At 35.4% G+C, this 24,356-nt stretch overlaps 1 protein-coding gene across 1 annotated transcript; it reads left to right on the top strand.

Annotated features, from left to right (window-relative positions):
• Positions 1-1,802: 1,802 nt before the first annotated feature.
• LOC106052262 (ribonuclease T2-like) lies at positions 1,803-24,346 on the top strand. The gene is made up of 10 exons (XM_056024748.1): positions 1,803-1,968; positions 9,022-9,077; positions 9,276-9,384; positions 11,175-11,224; positions 11,331-11,403; positions 12,133-12,200; positions 12,377-12,490; positions 17,434-17,479; positions 18,999-19,073; positions 22,153-24,346. The coding sequence occupies exons 2-10, from the start codon at positions 9,034-9,036 to the stop codon at positions 22,354-22,356; spliced, it is 783 nt and encodes a 260-aa protein (XP_055880723.1). The 5' UTR covers positions 1,803-1,968; positions 9,022-9,033; the 3' UTR covers positions 22,357-24,346.
• The last annotated feature ends 10 nt before the right edge of the window (positions 24,347-24,356 follow it).

Raw genomic sequence — 24,356 nt, 5'->3', positions numbered from 1 at the left:
AACAGCGAGCCTATTTAAGGCCGCCATTGAGTCTGTGAGAAAAAAGAAACTCTCTTTGTAATCTTTTTACAAATCTTATATCAACTCTGTCTGTCTGGTGCAATATTTTGAACACCTTATTCATTGTTTCTAACAAAACATGAATCAATAAATAAAAACACTAACAAATAAGGTAATTAAATAATAGTAATTAATTAATTGTGTTTGATATCGAAAAGGGGAAATAAATCTTACAGCATTAAAATATATGGCTGTAAATGTGGAGTTCTTCCCATTTGTTAAGCTTAGTTGGGGTCACCAGACACCTGCAAACCCAAAGAAGAACAAAAAACGAGGACGAAGCTTTACAAAGGCGAAAACACACACACACAAATGCTAGGCTTAATAATGTACACGTAGGCCTATTTGATGAAGCATGTCAGCATATCATAGGCTGAATAATGTACACGTAGGCCTATTTGATGAAGCATGTCAGCATATCATAGGCTGAATAATGTACACGTAGGCCTATTTGATGAAGCATGTCAGCATATCATAGGCTGAATAATGTACACGTAGGCCTATTTGATGAAGCATGTCAGCATATCATAGGCTGAATAATGTACACGTAGGCCTATTTGATGAAGCATGTCAGCATATCATAGGCTGAATAATGTACACGTAGGCCTATTTGATGAAGCATGTCAGCATATCATAGGCTGAATAATGTACACGTAGGCCTATTTGATGAAGCATGTCAGCATATCATAGGCTGAATAATTAGTAATCCTATTTCTTAAACTTGTAATTTGGTAATAGTTCATGCAAACCTAACGCTCCATGCACGACATTTCAGATTTGTTTGAAAAGGACGCTATAGTTCTCTCTCTTTTGTCTTCTTTGGATCAGTGAAAATGCTCTTTCAACGAGTAAGGCCCGAAAATGTAAAAAAAAAATTAATAGATCTTCATAAGCTCAGCATGACAGGTTTATGAACAGCGTTGAGATAAAAACATCTGATCATGAAGCAGCTAATTTAATATGTACCGTCAAATAACATCTCATTTTTTCTTTATTATGAGGGAGTAAGTTTAAACCACAAAATATAAAGAACAGAGATCGACTAATGAATAATACGCAATCGCAATAAACAACTGAGTGAAAGTCGGACATTTTAACATAGGTCAAACATGCCGGACGGAGTGTACGGCACCAAAAAAGAAGGACATGTCCTCCTTTTGTTGGACGTCTGGTAAAACTCTTATAGCTTAGTTTTTGTTATTTTTTTTTAGGTATTATTTATTTTGCTTGTTTAAGTTTAGAGACATATTCTTTGCAATATCTCATGTCATGATACCAAATGGCAATGTAGGGAACCCTAACAAAGTCAAGCCTCCCCGGACACTAAAATCACTAGCTACGCCACTGGTAACACATTGACAACACTAAAAGGCTGTCTTATAATACTTATATAGGCCTATATCATGGATCCATCAGAATTCATAATCTATTAAAAATCATTAAATGATAAATTTAGAGATTTAGATCTAGATCGTTGGTCGATATTAAAACACACTCACACATCGAATCTAGACGTCTGGATCTGTATAAAAAGGCAATCAATAAGATAAGTGAAAGATAGTTTTCAAAAAATAAATGTGTGTTTGTATTTTTGTTGTGTGTCGCAAGCACGCACAGACCCATATACGTTATATGTGTCAATGCATGCAAATTATAAACTAGTTAGCGGATACCGCGGATACTGAAAGAAACTTGGATCTAGATTAGATCTAGGTCATGATCTCTCTATATATAGATAGGTCTAGTGTACATCTCTAAAGATGTCTATATATAGATCCAGAAGACCAGACTACATTAATATAGATCTAGTAATACTCAAAAGTGTACAAAGAATAGGACATATACAAGATCTATGATCTAATTAAAACATTAATAACTTGTACATTAACATTTTAATTCACGGCAAAGGTAAATAAAGTAGAGCTAGTCTAGACTCTAGTCTAACATTATTGTTACAATATCTATTTAAATTTAATTAGATTACATTTCATACTCATAGTCACATGATTACCTACATTTACATTATTTACATACTCAGCCTTTACATTACATGATTGATAGTGACAGTCTCGTCTGTCTATAATAACTATTGAATATATTCTAATTCTATATCTATTATAGATAGACATAGCCTCAGGGCTACACTATCTAAGTTCTAAGGCCTAAGGTTATAGTTATATCCTATCTAAAATCTAAATATGTAACTATAGTTTACTATAGAATATTTAATATAGATCTAGACTATTAACTATTATAGAATCTCTTACTATACTAGTGACACTGTCTATACTAGGCCTACTGATAGTCAATAGCCTATGCCCATGCTATAGACTATTCACTATAATATAATAGAATAGACTCTATCTCAGTGGTGTAGCTAGAGTATTTGTTGCCCTGTGTGGCAGTTCCTCATGATGCCCTCCTAAAAACAACAACAACAAAAAAAAACGTATAAAAGTGAAAAGTTTCTGATCTTGAAATAATGTGTAGTCATTATTTAAGCATTGCTATTTCACAAAGAATTCCTTTTTTTTAATAGATTATGAATTCTGATGGATCCATGATTAGAATACTCCTCATGGGCATAACCAGGGGGGGGGGGTCCCTGAAATGAAATCTCCCCCCTCCTGTAGGGGGAGGTGTCCGAGTTTAGTGACTGATCTTTTGCTTTAATTTTGTTTATTTTAGGTGAAATTTTAATACTAAACCATCACTTGTCTTAGCACAGCCAAGGGGGTTTTGAGTTTAAAACCCCCCACCAGGGGGTTTTGAGTTTCAAACCCCCTACCAAGGGGTTTTGAGTTTGAAACCCCCTACCATGGGGTTTTGAGTTTGAAACCCACTACCAAGGGGTTTTGACTTTAAAACCCCCTACCAGGGGGTTTTGCATTTAAATGCAAAAGACAATCCCAAAATTTCAAGAGCACGATTTTAAACCCCTCTCCAAAATTTACAATAAACCCCTCTTCAATATAAAAGAGCACATTTTAAACTCAAAATTGTATGAGCGAAGCCAAAGGGGTTTTGAGTTTACCACACCTCTTCAGCTGGGTTTGAAGTTAAAAATACCTCTTCAATATAAAAAAAGCAAATTACGCACTCAAAATGCTTTGAGCATAGCCAAAGGGGTTTTTAGTTTAAACCCCCCCACCAGTTGGGTTGGAAGCTAAAAAATAAATCTTCAAAATAAAAAAAATAAATTTCGCAATCAAAATGCTATGAGCGTAGCCAAGCCTTATATGGGTGTTTTGAGTTTAAATTTCCCTTCAGAGGGGTTTGATGCTAAAAAATACCTCTTCAATATAAAAAAAAAAAAAGCAAATTACATACTAAAATTCTTTGAGCGTAGCCAAGCTAATTGGGGGTTTTGAGTTTCAACCCCTCTCCTCTAGATGGCTTTTTTAAAAGTTTAAAACCTCTCAAGATAGTTTTGAGTTTAAAATCCCCCACAGAGCGTTTTAAAGTTGAAAGCCTCTCTCTTCAATATTATTTCTTAAGCGAACTACTGTCACCAAATTCTATGACCGTAGCTAAATGTGGTTTTGAATTAAAAAAAAAACAACTCCAGTTATATTTTAGTTTAAATCCCCCCAACTGATGATTTTAACGATAAAACTTCCCTTTTCGATATAACTTCTCTTTTCAATATAACATCTAAAGCAAAATAGTCACCTAATTCCAAGATCATAGTCAAGAGAAGTTACCATTAATAAAGTGCAATGAAATTGAAAAGCACTAAATGTGGCTCTACAAAGATGGCTAAGACGAATTTTAGGAGTCAGTTATAGAGATTGGGTCTAAATCAAGGAAATCGTATGCCGAAATGTGAGTTGACCCCTTAGTAAGGTTGTGACAGAATGTCGCATGAGGTTTGCAGAACATGTTCTCCGACAAAATGAATTACGCATAAGAGTTGCGATGACATCCTAGTATAACTTGGCGCCACACTTTCATGGAGGTCTTCAGAGCAGGTGGGAAGAGGCTCAGACATTGCCAGTGACAGATTTTTGGGGAAACAGCTTGCCAGCAAATGCGCCGAATGGCGCAGGAGAGTCTAAGTCAGTAAGAATAGCACATTAGGTTTTTGAAATAAAACTTTTTAATAGCAGGATAATGCACTGTAGGTACCTCAGAATATATGCACTTTGTTGGCTTTCAAAACCAGAAATAGTGCTTGGCTTTGCCCCGCGCTTTGGGAGCTCTCAGCACTTCCCCAGACCCCTTGCTGACAAGGGCGAGGAGTCTACAATTTTTTCACTAACTCCAGGAAGAACCTTTTCTAGGGCACAATAAACATCTTCCAAAAGAATGAAGGGTCAGAATGTAATAGAGATTAATTATGTACACACAACACATCCATCCATACAAACATATATATATATATATATATATATATTTATTTTTTTTGGAAATGAGGGGGTCTCAAAAAATCCTGGCTACGCCCTATAGGCCTACCTATATTCTATATGGGTAGGCTATATATTTATAAGTATATAGGCCTATATAAGTATTATAAGAAATACCTAGGTGTTATAATAAATGAAAAAATGTCACGGAATTCCCATATTGATGAAACTATCAAAAAATCAAACAAAGCATTAGGGTTTATTAAAAGAAATTTCTATAAATCAAATAAGAACATAAAACTAAAATGTTATTTAAGCTTGGTTAGGCCAATAATAGAATATGCATCCTCTGTTTGGGACCCCTCAACTCAAGAAAACATTAAGAAACTGGAACAGACACAAAATAGAGAAGTGAGATTCATAACAAACGAATATTCACATTTGACTAGAAATCACTAAATTTAGAAACCCTTCTGAAGTGTTACGCCTTGTGGTGCCAAAATACGCATTTTGACCATCAGCGTTACGCATTTGGACTTTTTTTGGTAGGCAGGTCTGCCTTCAGGATAGAAGACTTAAAAGTAAAGTAGCAATTATACATAAAACACTAAACCATAATCTTCAAATACAAAAAAAATTTAATAAAATACTCAGAAAGACACAAAGATAAAGGCACATTCCTCGATCCATATGCTAGGACAAATTTGTACAAATGTTCTTTCTTCCCTAGTGCTATTAGAGCATTGAAGGGGAGCCTGAGCCTGAGCTAGCCAGGAAAACCAGTGACTTGGCAGAATTTAGGTTATTGGTTAATATGCATGACTAAATGTATGACGGTTAGGACATAATCATCTTCTTTTTTTGAAGTAATGTCTGTATCATGTATAAGATAAGAAGATAATTGATTTTACAAAAAGATAATACAAGTGAATCTAACATGCTTTCTTGCAGACTATTGATAATTTTATCAAAATCAGCCTTTTCCACTAGGTCTTGTTCAGTAGACGAAGTTGTAAAATTAGTGAGTTGTAAATTCTTCATCATTGATCATAAGTAATTGAATAATTCTTTATCAAAGTAAGTTGGAAAAACTTTGCTTGCATGTAGCCACACTTACCACAATAGTAAAAACAATATGCGAATCAAGATGGCAATATTCAGGGACCAACAAATGTTTTTTTTATAAAACCCTCAACAGATTCTTGTTTTGGAATTTCGGAGACTTCTTGAGAAACTGCAACAATTAATTGAAGCCCTCAATCAACATTTTTCTCTGTTTTGCTAGTAGAACCATTGAGATTGATTTCTATCTGAGGATCCTATACAGCTGACTAAAATTCATATTATCTGCCATATCTTGACGTTGATTTTATGGGGCTATTATTTCATAAACAATATGGTCCAAGGAAGATATTTCCATCAGTAGCTCTTTCTTGTATGTTAATATAAAATCTATCTTCATCTTTTTTCGCCTGGAGACTTTTTCTTTGATGTTCTGCATGACAATGTACCATAAAATTTTGATCCAGCTTTTTTAGATTTTAGGCGTACTGTCAAAAATAATCCTAAAATATTTGACTTTTTAAACTTTCTGTATAATTTTTGTTTTCATGATCACTAATATCCTAATAAATTAGTTTTGTATTAGTGAGGATGTACATAGTCTATCTCTCAGGAATGGATTGTACTTGGATAGTAATTTCACTCCAAGATATTTCTTTGTTTTTGTCCTGCCGATTCTTTTCTCATCTCGTAGCAATGCCAGTGGAGTGAGATTCTGCTTTAAAACGCATGATGTCCAAGATTCTCTACAGATAATCTCTCCACATCTTCCCCTCATTTCAATCTTGAGCCTTGCTGGCAATACTGTTGCCTTGTCACTTACAAAGCAAGCGATGTGTGGCTTAGGGGCTAAAAGGCTTGGCTACGGCTTGACCACCTTACAAGGGGGTTCAGTTCAAATCCTAAATCTAGCAGAGTTGTGTTTGCTTAGTGCCTAAAGGCAGCACGGAAAACATTCTACCATATTCCCTCTCCCCTACTGGTCCACAAAAGAGATTGGACCATAGCACACTGAGCATGCTATAGCATCACTAACCTCCAGCAGTCATTGAATCCATCGTTTAAATGCAGATGTTGTATTGCTTGTTCAGAAGAGTATGTAGAGGAAGCAAAATAAAAAAGTTTTATTTTGGTGAGCAACACTTTCACTTTCTCAAAACTTTCTCGCCATTTGGCATTTGCCGGAAGAACCAAACATTTAAAATCTTTTTCACCTTTCCTTTTACTGATTCTTTTTACATTATAGTATTACAATGAACTAATTAGTAGTAAAAAAATACACCATTATAACCTTGTCCATAACCAGTGCATCGAACAATGAAGTAACAACATGTACCATGGGCTTCAAAATAAGTGTAAAAGTGTGTTGCCTTCAGAGGTTTAAACAAATCTGGTAAAATTTGATTCAAGCTCGTCTGTAGCTTACATTTAATTTAATTTAAGAAAGAATATAGGACATAAGAAATTACCAAAATAAATAAATGTTTCAATGTAAGTACAATGTAAGTACAATGTGTAGTTTTACTGAGAAAGTTTGTCCTTAGTTTGATGCCCCCCACCACGTGATGCCCCGTACGACTCACACCACCCGGGCATTGCTAGCAATAGTCAATAGTGTCAACTATACTCAATATAATACTATAAAATATATATAGATTCTAGATCTATATAATACTATAAAATAGATATAGATTCTAGATCTCAATCTATACATCTAGAATCTAGTTTATAATTGGATCTAGATCTATATAGGTCTATAGATCTATATATGTTAATATATAATCAAAACTTAGACTTAGATCCTCCCGCTTTGGGCCGCAAGCTGTACCCATAAAGATCTGTCACTAGCAGATATATATAAATGATATTTTCAATTTGTTTTCAATATTTATTTTTTTTATGCATATAACTGTTTGCTTATTTCCATTAGATTTCAACTAAGGATGGTGTCAATGACTTTTTCAGGGAGTAATGTTAGGTTGCTTTATGCATACATCCCTATAACTCTCTACTATTTTTAGTAGTAGGAGATAAAGAGGAATTAATTTTAAAATGAGCTTTATGTTCAACCTATAGAGTTGAGCTAGGATGTCAATGAATGATAGTAGAGTGGGACAGAGGGAGAGGGCCAAGAAGGACTAGGTATGCTGGTTACCTAAACAGTTTGAGTCTTGTAGTAGATCAAGTAATAAGTCTTGTCCATCACTAGGTAAGACATGTTGAGGCATGTAAACAGTGATCATAAACAGAATGTTTATTTTAAAATGTTTTGTTTCCTGAATGTCAGATTTTCTGGCCCCAAAACAGCTAGCACCCCAATGACAGCCAAAATATTGTGTATTAGATGTATTAGTTCAGAATTTTGATCCGACTGATCAAGAAGTTGCTATGTCTATTAGTTGTTTAAAATGGAGTTTTACCAGATATATTAAAATAAATAATTGAACATTTACCCAAATCTTTTTTAACATGGACACCCCTTGCACCCGCTCACTATCGATATGGAGACCCCTTGCACCTCCTCACTATTGATGTGGAAACCCCTTCCATCTCCTCACTATTGATGTGGAAACCCCTTCCATCTCCTCACTATTGATGTGGAAACCCCTTGCACCTCCTCACTATTGATGTGGAAACCCCTTGCACCTGCTCACTATTGATGTGGAAACCCCTTTAACCTCCTCACTATTGATGTGGAAACCCCTTTCACCTCCTCACTATTGATGTTTAAACCCCTTGCACCTCCTCACTATTGATGTAGAGATACCTTGCACCTCCTCACTATTGATGTGGAAACCCCTTCCATCTCCTCACTATTGATGTGGAAACCCCTTGCACCTGCTCACTATTGATGTGGAAACCCCTTTCACCTCCTCACTATTGATGTGGAAACCCCTTGCACCTCCTCACTATTGATGTAGAGACCCCTTTCACCTCCTCACTATTGATGTGGAAACCCATTTCACCTCCTCACTATTGATGTGGAAACCCCTTGCACCTCCTCACTATTGATGTAGAGACCCCTTTCACCTCCTCACTATTGATGTGGAAACCCATTTCACCTCCTCACTATTGATGTGAAAACCCCTTGCACCTCCTCACTATTGATGTAGAGATACCTTGCACCTCCTCACTATTGATGTGAAAACCCCTTGCACCTCCTCACTATTGATGTGGAAACCCCTTGCACCTCCTCACTATTGATGTGGAAACTCCTTGCACCTCCTCACTATTGACGTGGAAACCCCTTTCACTTCCTCACTATTGATTTAGAGACCCCTTTCACCTCCTCACTATTGATGTAGAGACCCCTTTCACCTCCTCACTATTGATGTAGAGATACCTTGCACCTCCTCACTATTTATGTGGAAACCCCTTTCACCTCCTCACTATTGATGTAGAGACCACTTGCACCTCCTCACTATTGATGTAGAGATACCTTGCACCTCCTCACTATTGATGTGGAAACCCCTTGCATCTCCTCATTATGCCTCTGGACGGTGAACATGATCAAAATTTTTGTATTTGATTGTCTGCTATTTGCTCATTACAGATTGTTGCAGTCATGCTAAAACAGTTGCTTGTTGTGTTTATTGGTGCATTGTTGAGGTAAGAGGAACAATGATTTTTTTTATGTTATCCTTATAAGTTGACATGTTCAAATCCATAGTTTTATAAGTTGATTTATTTTCCAATTGGTCCACATATATCGTGTATGATGTTAGTGTTGAGTGTGTACCTGTGTAAAGACTTATATTTAAAAAAAATGAAGACATGTTCATAATCATTTCAATATTATTTTTCAAGTCAAGGTTCCACTGCACCAACTTATAAAGCTCAAAACAATGAGGACTGGGAGTTTTTGCTGCTGGCACAGTTTTGGCCAACAACATCATGCTATTACTTTAGGGAATCAGTAAGTTTGTTTCTTTTACCTCTCTTGACCATCTGAATTGTTTTTAGATAGATGATAGATTGTCCATTTTCCCCTCGTTTGGTAGGCTGATATGAAATTCTTTGGTTATTTTTTTTTTTTATGAGGCCAGGCCTAGAGTTGTTGCTTAACACACTAATGACCCTATTCCTGCTGATTGGTTGACATGTAGTGTTGTGAATATGTTTGTTTTATATTGATTGTTACCCCTGGTGTTTGTTTGTGTTTGTAAACTCATGTGAGAAGAGTATTATCATTCATTTTTGTTTTCCTCCTGCTTAGCCGCTGCAGCCTTTTGCCTTTTGGTGAGTTCAGATCTGTCCACCAAAAGTAATTCATTCAGTTTAGTAAATCAAATAAGTGACGCTTATGGTTCAGTAATAAATTGTGAATTCTCTACACATAAATCATAAAAGAATTGTAGAACAAAAAATTAAAGAAATTAAAGAGCTTTGATAGATGCACATGCCAAAACTTTAACTCAAAGAAATTAAAGAATTTTGATAGATGCACATGCCAAAACTTTAACTTACAGAAATTAAAGAACTTTGATAGATGCACATGCCAAAACTTTAACTCAAAGAAATTAAAGAATTTTGATAGATGCACATGCCAAAGCTTTAACTTGCCAAAGCTTTAGCAAATGAACTCACTATGAAATATTGCCTCAAGACAACTTAGAAGAGTGTTTTTACAAAAGAAAATAGCTTTCTTTTCAGAAAGACTTTTAGTGTGTTACTTCAATGCACAGACCAACATTGACATTGTCATTGTGAGTGGTATAGAGGATGTCTACATAGACTATATTATCCTACCTAAACTCTTGCTAAGCAACATTTTACCTTAACAAAACAAAACAAAAGCATGTAATGCTGTTACCTTAACAAAACAAAAGCATGTAATGCTGTTACCTTAACAAAACAAAAGCATGTAATGCTGTTACCTTAACAAAACAAAACATGACCATGTAATGCTGTTACCTTATAGTTATAATGTTTTTTGTTTGGTGTAATGCACAAATTGTAAGACAAATTTCCTTACGGATAATAAAGATTATTATTATTATTATTATTATTATTATATTATTATTAATGCTGTTACCTTAACAAAACAAAAGCATGTAATGCTGTTACCTTTACAAAACAAAAGCATGTAATGCTGTTACTTTAACAAAACAAAACATTAGCATGTAATGCTGTTACCTTAACAAAACAAAACATTAGCATGTGATGCTGTTACCTTAACAAAACAAAAGCATGTAATGCTGTTACCTTAACAAAACAAAAGCATGTAATGCTGTTACCTTAAAAAACAAAAGCATGTAATGCTGTTACCTTAACAAAACAAAACATGACCATGTAATGCTGTTACCTTAACAAAACAAAACATTAGCATGTGATGCTGTTACCTTAACAAAACAAAAGCATGTAATGCTGTTACCTTAACAAAACAAAAGCATGTAATGCTGTTACCTTAACAAAACAAAAGCATGTAATGCTGTTACCTTAACAAAACAAAAGCATGTAATGCTGTAACCTTAACAAAACAAAAGCATGTGATGCTGTTACCTTAACAAAACAAAAGCATGTAATGCTGTTACCTTAACAAAACAAAAGCATGTAATGCTGTTACCTTAACAAAACAAAAGCATGTGATGCTGTTACCTTAACAAAACAAAACATAAGCATGTAATGCTGTTACCTTAACAAAACAAAACATTAGCATGTTATGCTGTTAGTTTCATAATAGTAAATCTTTTTTTTTTAATTTAGGGATGTTCTGTGCCAGAAAAAGTAAACAATTGGACCATTCATGGATTGTGGTAAGTTGTTTTTTTTTTGTTATTATGCAGCTTTAAAGTCAATAGATTTTTTTCTTCATCTTACAAGAGAAAAATTAATACGTTCATGACCTTTTTTTTTTCTTAGGCCATCTAATGCAAACGAACCACAGCCTGAGAACTGCAATAGCTCCATGCCTTTTGATTATACACAGATTGAGGTAGATGATTGTGAATTTAATGATATTCAGTTTTGCCTTTAGTCACTTCATATAATATTAATGTGAATTAATAGCAAAATATATAACACTCACTGTAATACATTTTGGGTTCAATGAAATATATTGTTGATTTAAAATGATACACTGCAAGCTCAATGATGCATATTAGTCTCATTTCAACAGCTGATCTTGAACAAGATAAAAGGTTGGTTTTGTTAACACACACAATCTGCCCTACTCAAGCCTATGTTTTATTCTGCTGGTCATTGGAGCATTTATATCAGCCTTAACATAAATAGCAGCATACAAAGTTTTAGATATTATTAAGTGATGAAACTAAGTAGTTTACTGAACCCTGGTCCTTGTTTAACTTTTTTTACCTTAGTCTGTTGGACCGTTGGGGCACCATGCAAGATTCGTCGACAGTCTTTCTTCATTCCTCTCTATCTTTTGCCTTAGTTAGAACCTCTTTCAATGGCAGGCCTGCTCATTCTTTTATGTTGTCATCCCATCACTTTATCTGTCTGCCTCTTCTTTTTCCTGGTACTGTCCCCTGAAGGAAGGTCTTTGCGAGCCCCAAAGATCTTGTAATATAGCCATAGATTTTTACGATAGTTAGCAGGTCATCATGGGGTCCAATCGCTGCAGTAACCATGTCTCTAGTCTCTTGGTTTGTGATGTGATCTTTGAATGGTCCTTGTTATGAAATGCTAATTTTGTTTTATTCAGAGTTTGAGAGACAGACTTGATTTGGAGTGGCCATATTATAACAAGAGTGGTGCTAGAACATTTCTATGGTAGGTCTGGATAAATCTTTTTGGTGGGGAAAAATATAATAAAACAATAGATGTGTTAAATTTCTCTTCAAAACTATTTATGATTTAGTGAAAATGAAATTATATTTATTGATAACAAATTGTTTTAATGTATTTGTCATGTCTGAAGTAAAAATAATAGTTTCTTCATTCCTCAGGGAACATGAATGGAACAAACATGGAACCTGTGCTTACAATTTACCCACATTGCAAGGAGAAATGAATTATTTTACCAGTGCAATGAATCTTTACCAGACCATCAATTTATTTGGGTCAGTTCACAATGCTTCCTATCTCTGTTGACCTGTCTGCTTATCTCATGTGTATAACCAGATGATGTCACATGTGACCTTTATAATACCTTCACATCTGGACTGATAAATAGTTATCGGTAACATAGATTGCTTTGTACTTTTAACCTTCTAGCTATGGTTGCTATTTGCTCCTTATTAATTGCAATGTGTTACAATAATAAAGTATGAGGTGGCAAGGAATAGAAGCAACAGACTTGGTAGTGTGCACAGGCAAGATACTGACAGAGTAGGCCTTACAAATAAATGTTGAAGAAAATGCTTCTCATGACCATTGTATGGCTACTTGAAAAAAAACTTTAGTTGGTAAGCCGTTGCTTTAGATGATCACATACAAAACTGAGGTACTCAAGATCCTATTGTTGCAACTCTAGGGTAGGCACTATTTGTGTTTATTCACTAGGACAAACACATAACATCTTTCAGCTTCCTCAGAGTCTTACTACTAAGTATACCAGTCCTTTGTTACTTAACCCGAATGTGAACCAACGACAGCCTTCTCCGCTTTGCTCCAGGTCCCTACTACAACCTTTAGGCAGCACAAAAGTTGGCCTCTTAGTTTCCAAACATTCAGACTCTTCACAATCCCTGATGCACTGTTCTTCTTTCTATTCTAGTGTCTTCCTGTTTACATTCAACAGTGCGCTAGTGCGCATCTCAAGCACTGGTGCAAGGCAGGGTTACAACACTATCATTACATTAGTCTTTGCACATTGCATTACATGATAAAGAACCAACATTTTCTTCTCAAGTAGAAAGATAACCAAAACATGTTTCAAACAATTGTTAAAGACACAATTCTGTAGATTTATTTTATTTAACAACATATAACTATTCTGAAAAAAAAAGGCTGCTCAGGTTTAATAAAAAAAAAATTAGATTCATTAAAAAGTTTCACTTGCACTTTATGGTACGATATATATAACATAGCCTAACACAGTTTTGTAGTAAATTTGTTTATTTTGATTTAGTTTCCAAAAACACTAAATAGCACTCTGTCAATAGCATTACCCCACCACATTGTATAGATCACCTTGAGCAGCAATATCAGAATATACACTCAACTGTAAATCATTTTGAAGCAATCAGCTTCTGAAAAGAATATGTTTTTGTTTTTATTTTGTTTCTAAAGATGTTCTTAGTGAAATATAATGAATAATAATGTCTTATACTCTAAAAAGAGGGAGGGTTAGCTCAAGTATACCTTAGTACACTATTGATAGAGTCTTCTAAAAATAAGGGAAGCACAGTAGAAGTTTTTAGAGCCTAGACTAAAGATGTTATTCCAACAACTGTTCTGCAACAATGACTGGGCAGTTAAATGAGACAGGCCACAGCTCCTTTACCATTTTCTAATCTAGAGTGCATATTCATTATTTATAGGGCAGCTTAAAGATCCTACTTGGAAATTTAGGAGCCCTGCAACCTTCAGAACTTTCCCAATGTGAAGTACATCCACCACACACACACTAACATTATTTTAAAGTGCAACATCTTAGTGGTGCTGCAACACTTCCCTTATATTGAACAGATTCTATAGACATCTTAGTGGTGCTGCAACACTTCCCTTATATTGAACAGATTCTATAGACATCTTAGTGGTGCTGCAACACTTCCCTTATATTGAACAGATTCTATAGACATCTTAGTGGTGCTGCAACACTTCCCTGATATTGAACAGATTCTATAGACATCTTAGTGGTGCTGCAACACTTCCCTGATATTGAACAGATTCTATAGACATCTTAGTGGTGCTGCAACACTTCCCTTATATTGAACAGATTCTATAGACATCTTAGTGGTGCTGCAACACTTCCCTGATATTGAACAGATTCTATAGACATCTTAGTGGTGCTGCAACACTTCCCTGATATTGAACAGATTCTATAGACATCTTAGTGGTGCTGCAACACTTCCCTTATATTGAACAGATTCTATAGACATCTTAGTGGTGCTGCAACACTTCCCTTATATTGAACAGATTCTATAGACATCTTAGTGGTGCTGCAACACTTCCCTGATATTGAACAGATTCTATAGACATCTTAGTGGTGCTGCAACACTTCCCTGATATTGAACAGATTCTATAGACATCTTAGTGGTGCTGCAACACTTCCCTGATATTGAACAGATTCTATAGACATCTTAGTGGTGCTGCAACACTTCCCTTATATTGAACAGATTCTATAGACATCTTAGTGGTGCTGCAACACTTCCCTGATATTGAACAGATTCTATAGACATCTTAGTGGTGCTGCAACACTTCCCTGATATTGAACAGATTCTATAGACATCTTAGTGGTGCTGCAACACTTCCCTTATATTGAACAGATTCTATAGACATCTTAGTGGTGCTGCAACACTTCCCTTATATTGAACAGATTCTATAGACATCTTAGTGGTGCTGCAACACTTCCCTGATATTGAACAGATTCTATAGACATCTTAGTGGTGCTGCAACACTTCCCTTATATTGAACAGATTCTATAGACATCTTAGTGGTGCTGCAACACTTCCCTTATATTGAACAGATTCTATAGACATCTTAGTGGTGCTGCAACACTTCCCTTATATTGAACAGATTTTATAGACATCTTAGTGGTGCTGCAACACTTCCCTTATATTGAACAGATTCTATAGACATCTTAGTGGTGCTGCAACACTTCCCTTATATTGAACAGATTCTATAGACATCTTAGTGGTGCTGCAACACTTCCCTTATATTGAACAGATTCTATAGACATCTTAGTGGTGCTGCAACACTTCCCTTATATTGAACAGATTCTATAGACATCTTAGTGGTGCTGCAACACTTCCCTTATATTGAACAGATTCTATAGACATCTTAGTGGTGCTGCAACACTTCCCTGATATTGAACAGATTCTATAGACATCTTAGTGGTGCTGCAACACTTCCCTTATATTGAACAGATTCTATAGACATCTTAGTGGTGCTGCAACACTTCCCTTATATTGAACAGATTCTATAGACATCTTAGTGGTGCTGCAACACTTCCCTGATATTGAACAGATTCTATAGACATCTTAGTGGTGCTGCAACACTTCCCTTATATTGAACAGATTCTATAGACATCTTAGTGGTGCTGCAACACTTCCCTTATATTGAACAGATTCTATAGACATCTTAGTGGTGCTGCAACACTTCCCTGATATTGAACAGATTCTATAGACATCTTAGTGGTGCTGCAACACTTCCCTTATATTGAACAGATTCTATAGACATCTTAGTGGTGCTGCAACACTTCCCTTATATTGAACAGATTCTATAGACATCTTAGTGGTGCTGCAACACTTCCCTGATATTGAACAGATTCTATAGACATCTTAGTGGTGCTGCAACACTTCCCTTATATTGAACAGATTCTATAGACATCTTAGTGGTGCTGCAACACTTCCCTTATATTGAACAGATTCTATAGACATCTTAGTGGTGCTGCAACACTTCCCTGATATTGAACAGATTCTATAGACATCTTAGTGGTGCTGCAACACTTCCCTTATATTGAACAGATTCTATAGACATCTTAGTGGTGCTGCAACACTTCCCTTATATTGAACAGATTCTATAGACATCTTAGTGGTGCTGCAACACTTCCCTTATATTGAACAGATTTTATAGACATCTTAGTGGTGCTGCAACACTTCCCTTATATTGAACAGATTCTATAGACATCTTAGTTGTGCTGCAACACTTCCCTTATATTGAACAGATTCTATAGACATCTTAGTGGTGCTGCAACACTTCCCTTATATTGAACAGATTCTATAGACATCTTAGTGGTGCTGCAACACTTCCCTGATATTGAACAGATTCTATAGACATCTTAGTGGTGCTGCAACACTTCCCTTATATTGAACAGATTCTATAGACATCTTAGTGGTGCTGCAACACTTCCCTGATATTGAACAGATTCTATAGACATCTTAGTGGTGCTGCAACACTTCCCTTATATTGAACAGATTCTATAGACATCTTAGTGGTGCTGCAACACTTCCCTTATATTGAACAGATTCTATAGACATCTTAGTGGTGCTGCAACACTTCCCTGATATTGAACAGATTCTATAGACATCTTAGTGGTGCTGCAACACTTCCCTTATATTGAACAGATTCTATAGACATCTTAGTGGTGCTGCAACACTTCCCTTATATTGAACAGATTCTATAGACATCTTAGTGGTGCTGCAACACTTCCCTGATATTGAACAGATTCTATAGACATCTTAGTGGTGCTGCAACACTTCCCTTATATTGAACAGATTCTATAGACATCTTAGTGGTGCTGCAACACTTCCCTTATATTGAACAGATTCTATAGACATCTTAGTGGTGCTGCAACACTTCCCTGATATTGAACAGATTCTATAGACATCTTAGTGGTGCTGCAACACTTCCCTGATATTGAACAGATTCTATAGACACCTGTTCATGTTGGAAGCCTGAGGACATTGAAGACATGTATTACAAACAATTTATTTTATTTTATACATTTTATTAACACTGAATTTTATTGGTACAATATAACATTATAATTAATTGGAATATATTTGATTTAGTTTACTAGTTATTTCATGTTTTCCAAAACCTTAACATTTAAATTGAACAAAAAGGCTTGGCATGGCTTCAATGATTTGATGTTTAACCACAAGTACATTCTGCATTGGGAAAACAAAAAATTATAAGTGTATGTGGGATGTGTGGTCAAGTTGCCAAAACTGCTTGACTATGGCTTGGTCACCTAACAAGGGGGCTCGAGTTTAAATCTAGACAGGTTTTATTGTGAAAGCCTTGGTAGTTTATTTTCTCCTTAATAATAGTAACCAATGTTTAAATATTCAAACTTCTGACTATGAAATTTTTTTTTTTTTTTTTTTTTTTTTAGTGTTTTGAAAGCTCATGACATTGAACCATCAGAAGAAAAATTTCAAGTAAGAAAAAAACAAAACTTCATGTTTACCCATTTTTTTTTTGATATAGTTCAGTGCACACAAAAGATTGTGCATGGGATGGGTCGACTAAGTGCTAAACACTTGGTTACTGATGCATGGGATGGGTTGACTAAGTGCTAAACACTTGATTACTGATGCATGGGATGGGTTGACTAAGTGCTAAACACTTGGTTACTGATGCATGGGATGGGTCGACTAAGTGCTAAACACTTGGTTACTGATGCATGGGATGGGTCGACTAAGTGCTAAACACTTGGTTACTGATGCATGGGATGGGTCGACTAAGTGCTAAACACTTGGTTACTGATGCATGGGATAGGTCGACTAAGTGCTAAACACTTGATTACTGATGCATGGGATGGGTTGACTAAGTGCTAAACACTTGGTTACTGATGCATGGGATGGGTCGACTAAGTGCTAAACACTTGGTTACTGATGCATGGGATGGGTCGACTAAGTGCTAAACACTTGGTTACTGATGCATGGGATGGGTCGACTAAGTGCTAAACACTTGGTTACTGATGCATGGGATGGGTCGACTAAGTGCTAAACACTTGGTTACTGATGCATGGGATGGGTCGACTAAGTGCTAAACACTTGGTTACTGATGCATGGGATGGGTCGACTAAGTGCTAAACACTTGGTTACTGATGCATGGGATGGGTCGACTAAGTGCTAAACACTTAGTTACTGATGCATGGGATGGGTCGACTAAGTGCTAAACACTTGGTTACTGATGCATGGGATGGGTCGACTAAGTGCTAAACACTTGGTTACTGATGCATGGGATGGGTCGACTAAGTGCTAAACACTTGGTTACTGATGCATGGGATGGGTTGACTAAGTGCTAAACACTTGGTTACTGATGCATGGGATGGGTTGACTAAGTGCTAAACACTTGGTTACTGATGCATGGGATGGGTTGACTAATGCTAAACACTTGGTTACTGATGCATGGGATGGGTTGACTAAGTGATAAACAATTGGTTACTGATACTAAAGTCTAGGGTCAGAAACATTTTGAGTACCTGGCATCATTTGAAGAAAGTAAAGGAAGTTTGTTAATTGTGCTAGACACACAACACCTACATGCACTATTAGCTAATATCACAGGTGAAATCAAGTCTACCTGGCCAACGACTCTTAAGGCTTAGAGGGAATTTAAATATATTTCTTATTTGATGTGTATTAGCTTTTTTTGTTTTGTTTTAAACCTCAAGTTTCTACTGTGACCTTGGGTCTTTTACTTAGTGTGATGTTTTTTTTTTATATCAAAAATTATTTGTTCATTTTATCTTTGTTGCATTAATTTGGGTAGTGGTACCCCATTCACTTCAGATTGGAGATCAAAGATAGGGTTAAAAGAAGTTTGAACCTGCTGTATATAATGTATCATTCTGTATATAAAACTACAACAGAACATGGCAATGTAGACATCTTTTAAAGTGATAAACTTGTATACTTTGTAAGTCAATTATTGTCTGTGTTGACTTTTCAGGTCCAAGATATTTTTAATATTCTTAATGAACATTTTCAAGCTAAGCCAAATATAATTTGTTTACATAACTCAGAGGTAAGACTATGGTTTAGAACTAGTAGAGTTTTCTGTTGTTTTTTTTAAATCTAAAGTTACATTAAGTGTTTTTTTTTCTGTAAATAACTAGGATCATCACTGAACATTTATTCTAAATGTTTATATAAAAATATTTAAATTCTAAGCTCATTATTCCCATTTTATATTAGCATGTATTATTTGTATTGGAAAATTTTCATCTGTTTATAGGCTCAAATAATAAAAAAGGCAGGATACCTGGCGTTGTGGTATGCGCTAATCACTTCGCTATCTACCTAGGGGGCTCCAGTTGGAATCCTGACTTGAATTGAGTTGTATTTGCTGAGTGCCTAAAGGCAGTACTGAGACCTCCTAGATACCCCCTCCCCTTGTAGGTCCACAAAAGAGATTGGACCATAGTGGACTGAGCAATGTGCTATAAATAAAAATAAATGTGAAAATTTTTTAACAAAAGTTCAAAGGTCGTTGTGGCTAAAAAACAAATGTTCTGGAGAGGAGAGAAATGAAGACATTTTTACACATTTTCATTTAATTTGCAAATAATACATTTTAATAAAGCATCAGTTTTTAATATCAATTTTAAAGCTTTTTAGATTAGGCATACATCTTATGTCAGTGTGATTCCTATTTCTGTTTTCTTTGGCTATTCATATCATTCAATCACTTGCAAAAATGTGATCAAAGATTAATTGCAGAAAAATGGTTCTAACTGTGGCTGCAATGGCCCAGTACCTTTTGCTTAGCATTTTGGGATGTCATTTTAAAAGACCTACTAAACATTACCATGATTTTACATAAAATTGGAAGGAACAGCAGATTTATTTCCTATGTTCATATATTTGTTCATATATTTGGCTAAATGTAATGACAAAAACCCATGACACTCTGTATTAGCCCAAAAAAAAAAAGTATACATATTATGTAATGCACTTTCACAACTCCTCATGTCATGCTTATAAAAAAGAATGTTTAGAAATTAATTTTTTATTAAGTTTCTTTTTTTTTTTAATTTGACCCCATTTAATCAATAAAATTTTTTTTTACCAACTTTTAAGTTACAATTAAAAGGACATATTTCATTGCACACAAAATTCTTGTTAGATACACTCGCTTGGGCTTTACTAAATATAAATGGCTCATCTCAGAGCACACTTCCTTATGTGGCTGTGGAGCCTATTTTGGAGAGACACTCCCGCCCACAAATAGTGCAGGTTAAGGTGGCTTTTGCTTTGGTGGTAGAGGAGCTGGCCATTTTTCGGATTGTATGTTTTTCTTCCTGAGCTGAGACCCATGTTCTTTCACTGTCCATAACTTTCTTGGTCACTGTCTCTCTCCATCTGGTGTGGTCTAGAGCTATGTCTTCCCAATGGTCAGTATTGATGTTCACTGATTTGAGGTCACGTTTTATTACATCTATGTAATGGAGGTGGGGGCGACCAGTTTTTCTTGTGCCTGTCGCGAGTTGTCCATAGAGGATGACTTTCGGGATGCGCTTGTCCTCCATCCGGCAAACATGTCCAAGCCATCACAAACGGCGTTGTCTAAGGGCTGTAAAGATGCTGGGAATACATGATCGCGCAAGGATCTCAGTATTGCACACTTTTTCTTTCCATATGACTTTCAAGATCCTACGGAGACATCTCAATAGGAATGAGTTCAGTTTTCTCTCTTGCTTTGTGTAGGTGGTCCCATGATTCACTGCCATACAGCAGTGTACTCATAACGCATGCCTTGTAGACTTCCATTTTGGTCACCGTAGTTAGCTTCTAGTTTTCCCAAACTCTTGACCTGAGTCTAGTAAAGGTCGAGGCACCCTTCGCTATGTGTTTTTTTATCTCCTCTTCTAGAAACAGGTCATCTTTAATTGTGGATCCCAGATAGCAGAATTCATTTACAGCGTCCAGCTTGTTATCGTCTAAGAGGATGGAGGGTGGTGCTGTAGTAGGTGGTCCCATAACATTTGTTTTCTTTGTGCTAATAGTTAAGCCATATTCTTTACTGGCCTGAGAGAAGTGGGACATTAGTGACTGAAGTTCCTCTTGCGTGTGTGTCACTACCGCTGCATCATTCGCGAATAACATATCTCTTACGAGGTTGGTTCTGATTTTAGTTTTGTCCCTCAGTCTGGCAATATTTAGGAGTTTGCCATCAAATCTGGAATGGAGATAGATGCCTTCAGTGGATTTGTCAAACGCGTTGTGGATTAGCAGTGAAAATAGTATTCCAAAGAGGGTTGGGGCCAGGACACATTCTTGTTTAAATCCGCTGTTTATGCTGAAACTTTCGGAGCTGGCACTGTTGAATTGTACAGTATCCATCATATTTTGGTGGAAAGATACAATTACATTTAGTAGCTTGGGTGGATAGCCTATTATCTGTAAAATTTTAAAGAGGCCATATCTGCTGACTAGATTGAAGGCCTTTGTCAGGTCAATGAACGCAATATACAAAGGCATCCTTTGTTCTCTGCACCTTTCCTGGAGTTGGGGGATGGAGAAAATCATGTCAATCGTGGATCTCCCTGAGCAAAAGTTGCATTGTGATTCTGGATAGACCCGATCAGCGTGTATCACTCGAGCAGAGACTTTGCCTACAATACTTAGAAGGGAGCTTCCCCTGTAATTGTTGCAGTCGCTTCTGTCACCTTTGTTCTTATACAGTGTAACGATTTTAGCATCCCGCAGGTCTTGTGGCACAGCACCTTCTTGCCAACATTTGCAAAGCAGTTCATGTAGAGGTTGGATTAGTGTAATTCTGCATTGTTTTAGAAGATCTGAATATTCTCACTGAGCTCTACCCAGTATTCATTGGCACAGATCCTTGCTGTCCTCTGTGCATTGGCTCTAGCTTCTTTCAGATTTAACAGGTTGCGTTGCATTGGGTAGGTTTTGCCTTGTATGTAGCGAGTGCATCTCTCTTTGCTCGATGCTTTACTAAATACTGTCCTCAAAAACCTAAACAAGTTAAATAGTCTTGAGCATTAGGTGAGACAACAAAACTTCAAATGTTAACCCTTGAGAGAGAGAAAGAATTGTAATGACCTTAGTAGTAATTTTTTGTTTGTTTTCTTTCTGTCCAGAAAAATGTGTATTACATTGAAGAAATTTGGTTATGCTTTAACAAAGACTTGACTGCACGTGATTGTGAGGAGATTCCTGTTCACACTGAGACTGCTCTCAAGTTTACTAGTGAGACAGACTCTCTGTTTCGGAAAACCAAAGGCTATATAAAAGATTGTCCCAAGGATGGAGAAGTTTATTATTTGCCTATTTCACATAAGTAAATAAATACCAGCCAGATAATATGTTAAGTCATTTATGACTCAAGTTAATTTTTTTTTTATTAGTAACAGTAGTTTTATTTTGTCAGACCATACATATTTTTGTTCTATTTTACTTTATCAGAAATGATTATATTTCTTGTTACTTGATATTATCAGCTTTTTGATATTCTACATTATGTTTGTGACCAATTCTCATCCTCAATCCTTGTAAAAAATTGTGCAGTTAAAACAAATGTTGATACCACTGTTGGAAAGTGTGGAGCTATAAACAAAGTTTCATAACATTTCAACTTGGTCTAGAAGCTGAGCTTATTTTTCAAAGTTATACTTCAATTGATGAGATATTGGACATGTGTTGTTTTCTTGTTTCAATGCAATTAATATTTTTTATTAAGATGTACACTACTTTGTTTAAAAACTTTCACTATTTTAATAAGTTATGAAACTCAGAGCTTAGAGTTTAGAAAATATTAGTTTGATATTTGTAAGAAACAAAACTTGGACTAGAATTTATGATCTAATTCAAAAGAAAACAAAAAAAATACATAGAGATAAGTGAACATCTAAACTTAGTTTATCACATCTTAAACTTAGCTGCTGAATACAACTTGAGTTGATGTATGAAGTTGATAGAATTATTTGACACTGACACACTACATTGCTATGACTTTTTTTTTTTTTTTTTTTCATTTCAAATAATAGTGTTTTAATAATGGTATGATATTGTGGTACTCTTTATATATTCCATCATTCCATTTCTGTTTTGTTTCTGTGTTGCTAAGTCAAGTAATGAAGTGAAGTCCAACTCAGTCTGGTAGGAGTCTTTATCTGTGCAAATCACTCAGTTCAGCTATGCAAAAGGTTTTTGACTAGGAAGTCATGCACATGTCATAACTTTAATACTTTTTTATTCCCACTTTTTGTTTTTTTAAAGTTGCCAATGTTTGCACTATGGGCTGAGTCTGAATATCTCCAGGTCATAGACCTAGTCCATAGGCACCAGTGACCTAGTGCAATGAAAGGTGACATTCTGAGACACAAGGTATATACTATTTGCTACGAATAGTTTCATTTTGAACAAATATAATAAAATAAGGAAAGTACTATAACATTTTAATAGAGTTATAGCTGAGATCATACTATTTTTATTAAAAAATAATAATAGCTTTTTTGTTTCATCAATTTATTTAGACACAAAAAGTCATTGTGATTGTGGTAGTGACTTCAGACAAAAAGTTACAGATCTGTTTTCTAGATCAAAACTACTAATGTAATGTAATAGTATAAAAATGTATTAGGCTAATGGTTCATATTACAAACTTTCTCTCTTCATAAAGAAAAAATCACTCCATTATCAATCAGATCAAAACTTCATTGTGTTCCTTGTAAACATAGACAATGCCATGACTCTGTGCTGATCACATTTGTTACTTTGATTGCATTTGTCTCCCTTGTTTTCCCAGAGATCCCTGCATTCATGTTTATACATATATTTGACAAAAGCTAAAAAAAAAAAACCCAGATAGATTCTTACTTGATGTTCAAATACTATGGTCAACTCAACATTCATATATTAGTTTTGATCATTTCTCTTACCTTTGCATTGGGGCAGACATGTGGAAATAGGATATTATTGATACTCAGTAATACAAAAAATACAATATAGCCTAATTGTTAGTTCCTCAGAGTCCCATTACATTAATACAGTAAATATTTTCAAATTAATTCAATAATGAATGAAGTGATCATTCTGAAATTAGTATAAACTGTGTTTGACAGCATGTTCCAGAATTTCAGCTGGATAGGAGAATAAAAAGTTGTCGCAATAAAGAAAAAATGTAAACTTTTTTTTTTGGACTATGACTTAAATGTGAGTAAATAGGAACAAGTAACAAAAGGAACAAGTGAATATATATATTTGTTTTGTGCTTGTGATCCATTTTTTTTAAATGCTTTGAAGAATTCTGGGAAAACAATATTTTTATACTGATACATTTTGT

Source organism: Biomphalaria glabrata, chromosome 3, assembly GCF_947242115.1.
Source record: "Biomphalaria glabrata chromosome 3, xgBioGlab47.1, whole genome shotgun sequence".
Taxonomy (NCBI): Eukaryota; Metazoa; Mollusca; class Gastropoda; family Planorbidae; genus Biomphalaria; species Biomphalaria glabrata.
Note: the sequence above shows the minus strand (reverse complement) of the source record. Positions and strands in the feature narration are given on the sequence as shown.

What these genes read in the sequence shown, in the direction of transcription:
- LOC106052262 (XM_056024748.1), top strand. Translation starts at nt 9,034, where the DNA reads ATGCTAAAACAGTTGCTTGTTGTGTTTATTGGTGCATTGTTGAG. An exon ending in TTTATTGGTGCATTGTTGAG is followed by an intron (nt 9,078 to 9,275) that starts GTAAGAGGAACA and finishes TTATTTTTCAAG; the next exon opens with TCAAGGTTCCACTGCACCAA. An exon ending in GGTGCTAGAACATTTCTATG is followed by an intron (nt 12,201 to 12,376) that starts GTAGGTCTGGAT and finishes TTCATTCCTCAG; the next exon opens with GGAACATGAATGGAACAAAC.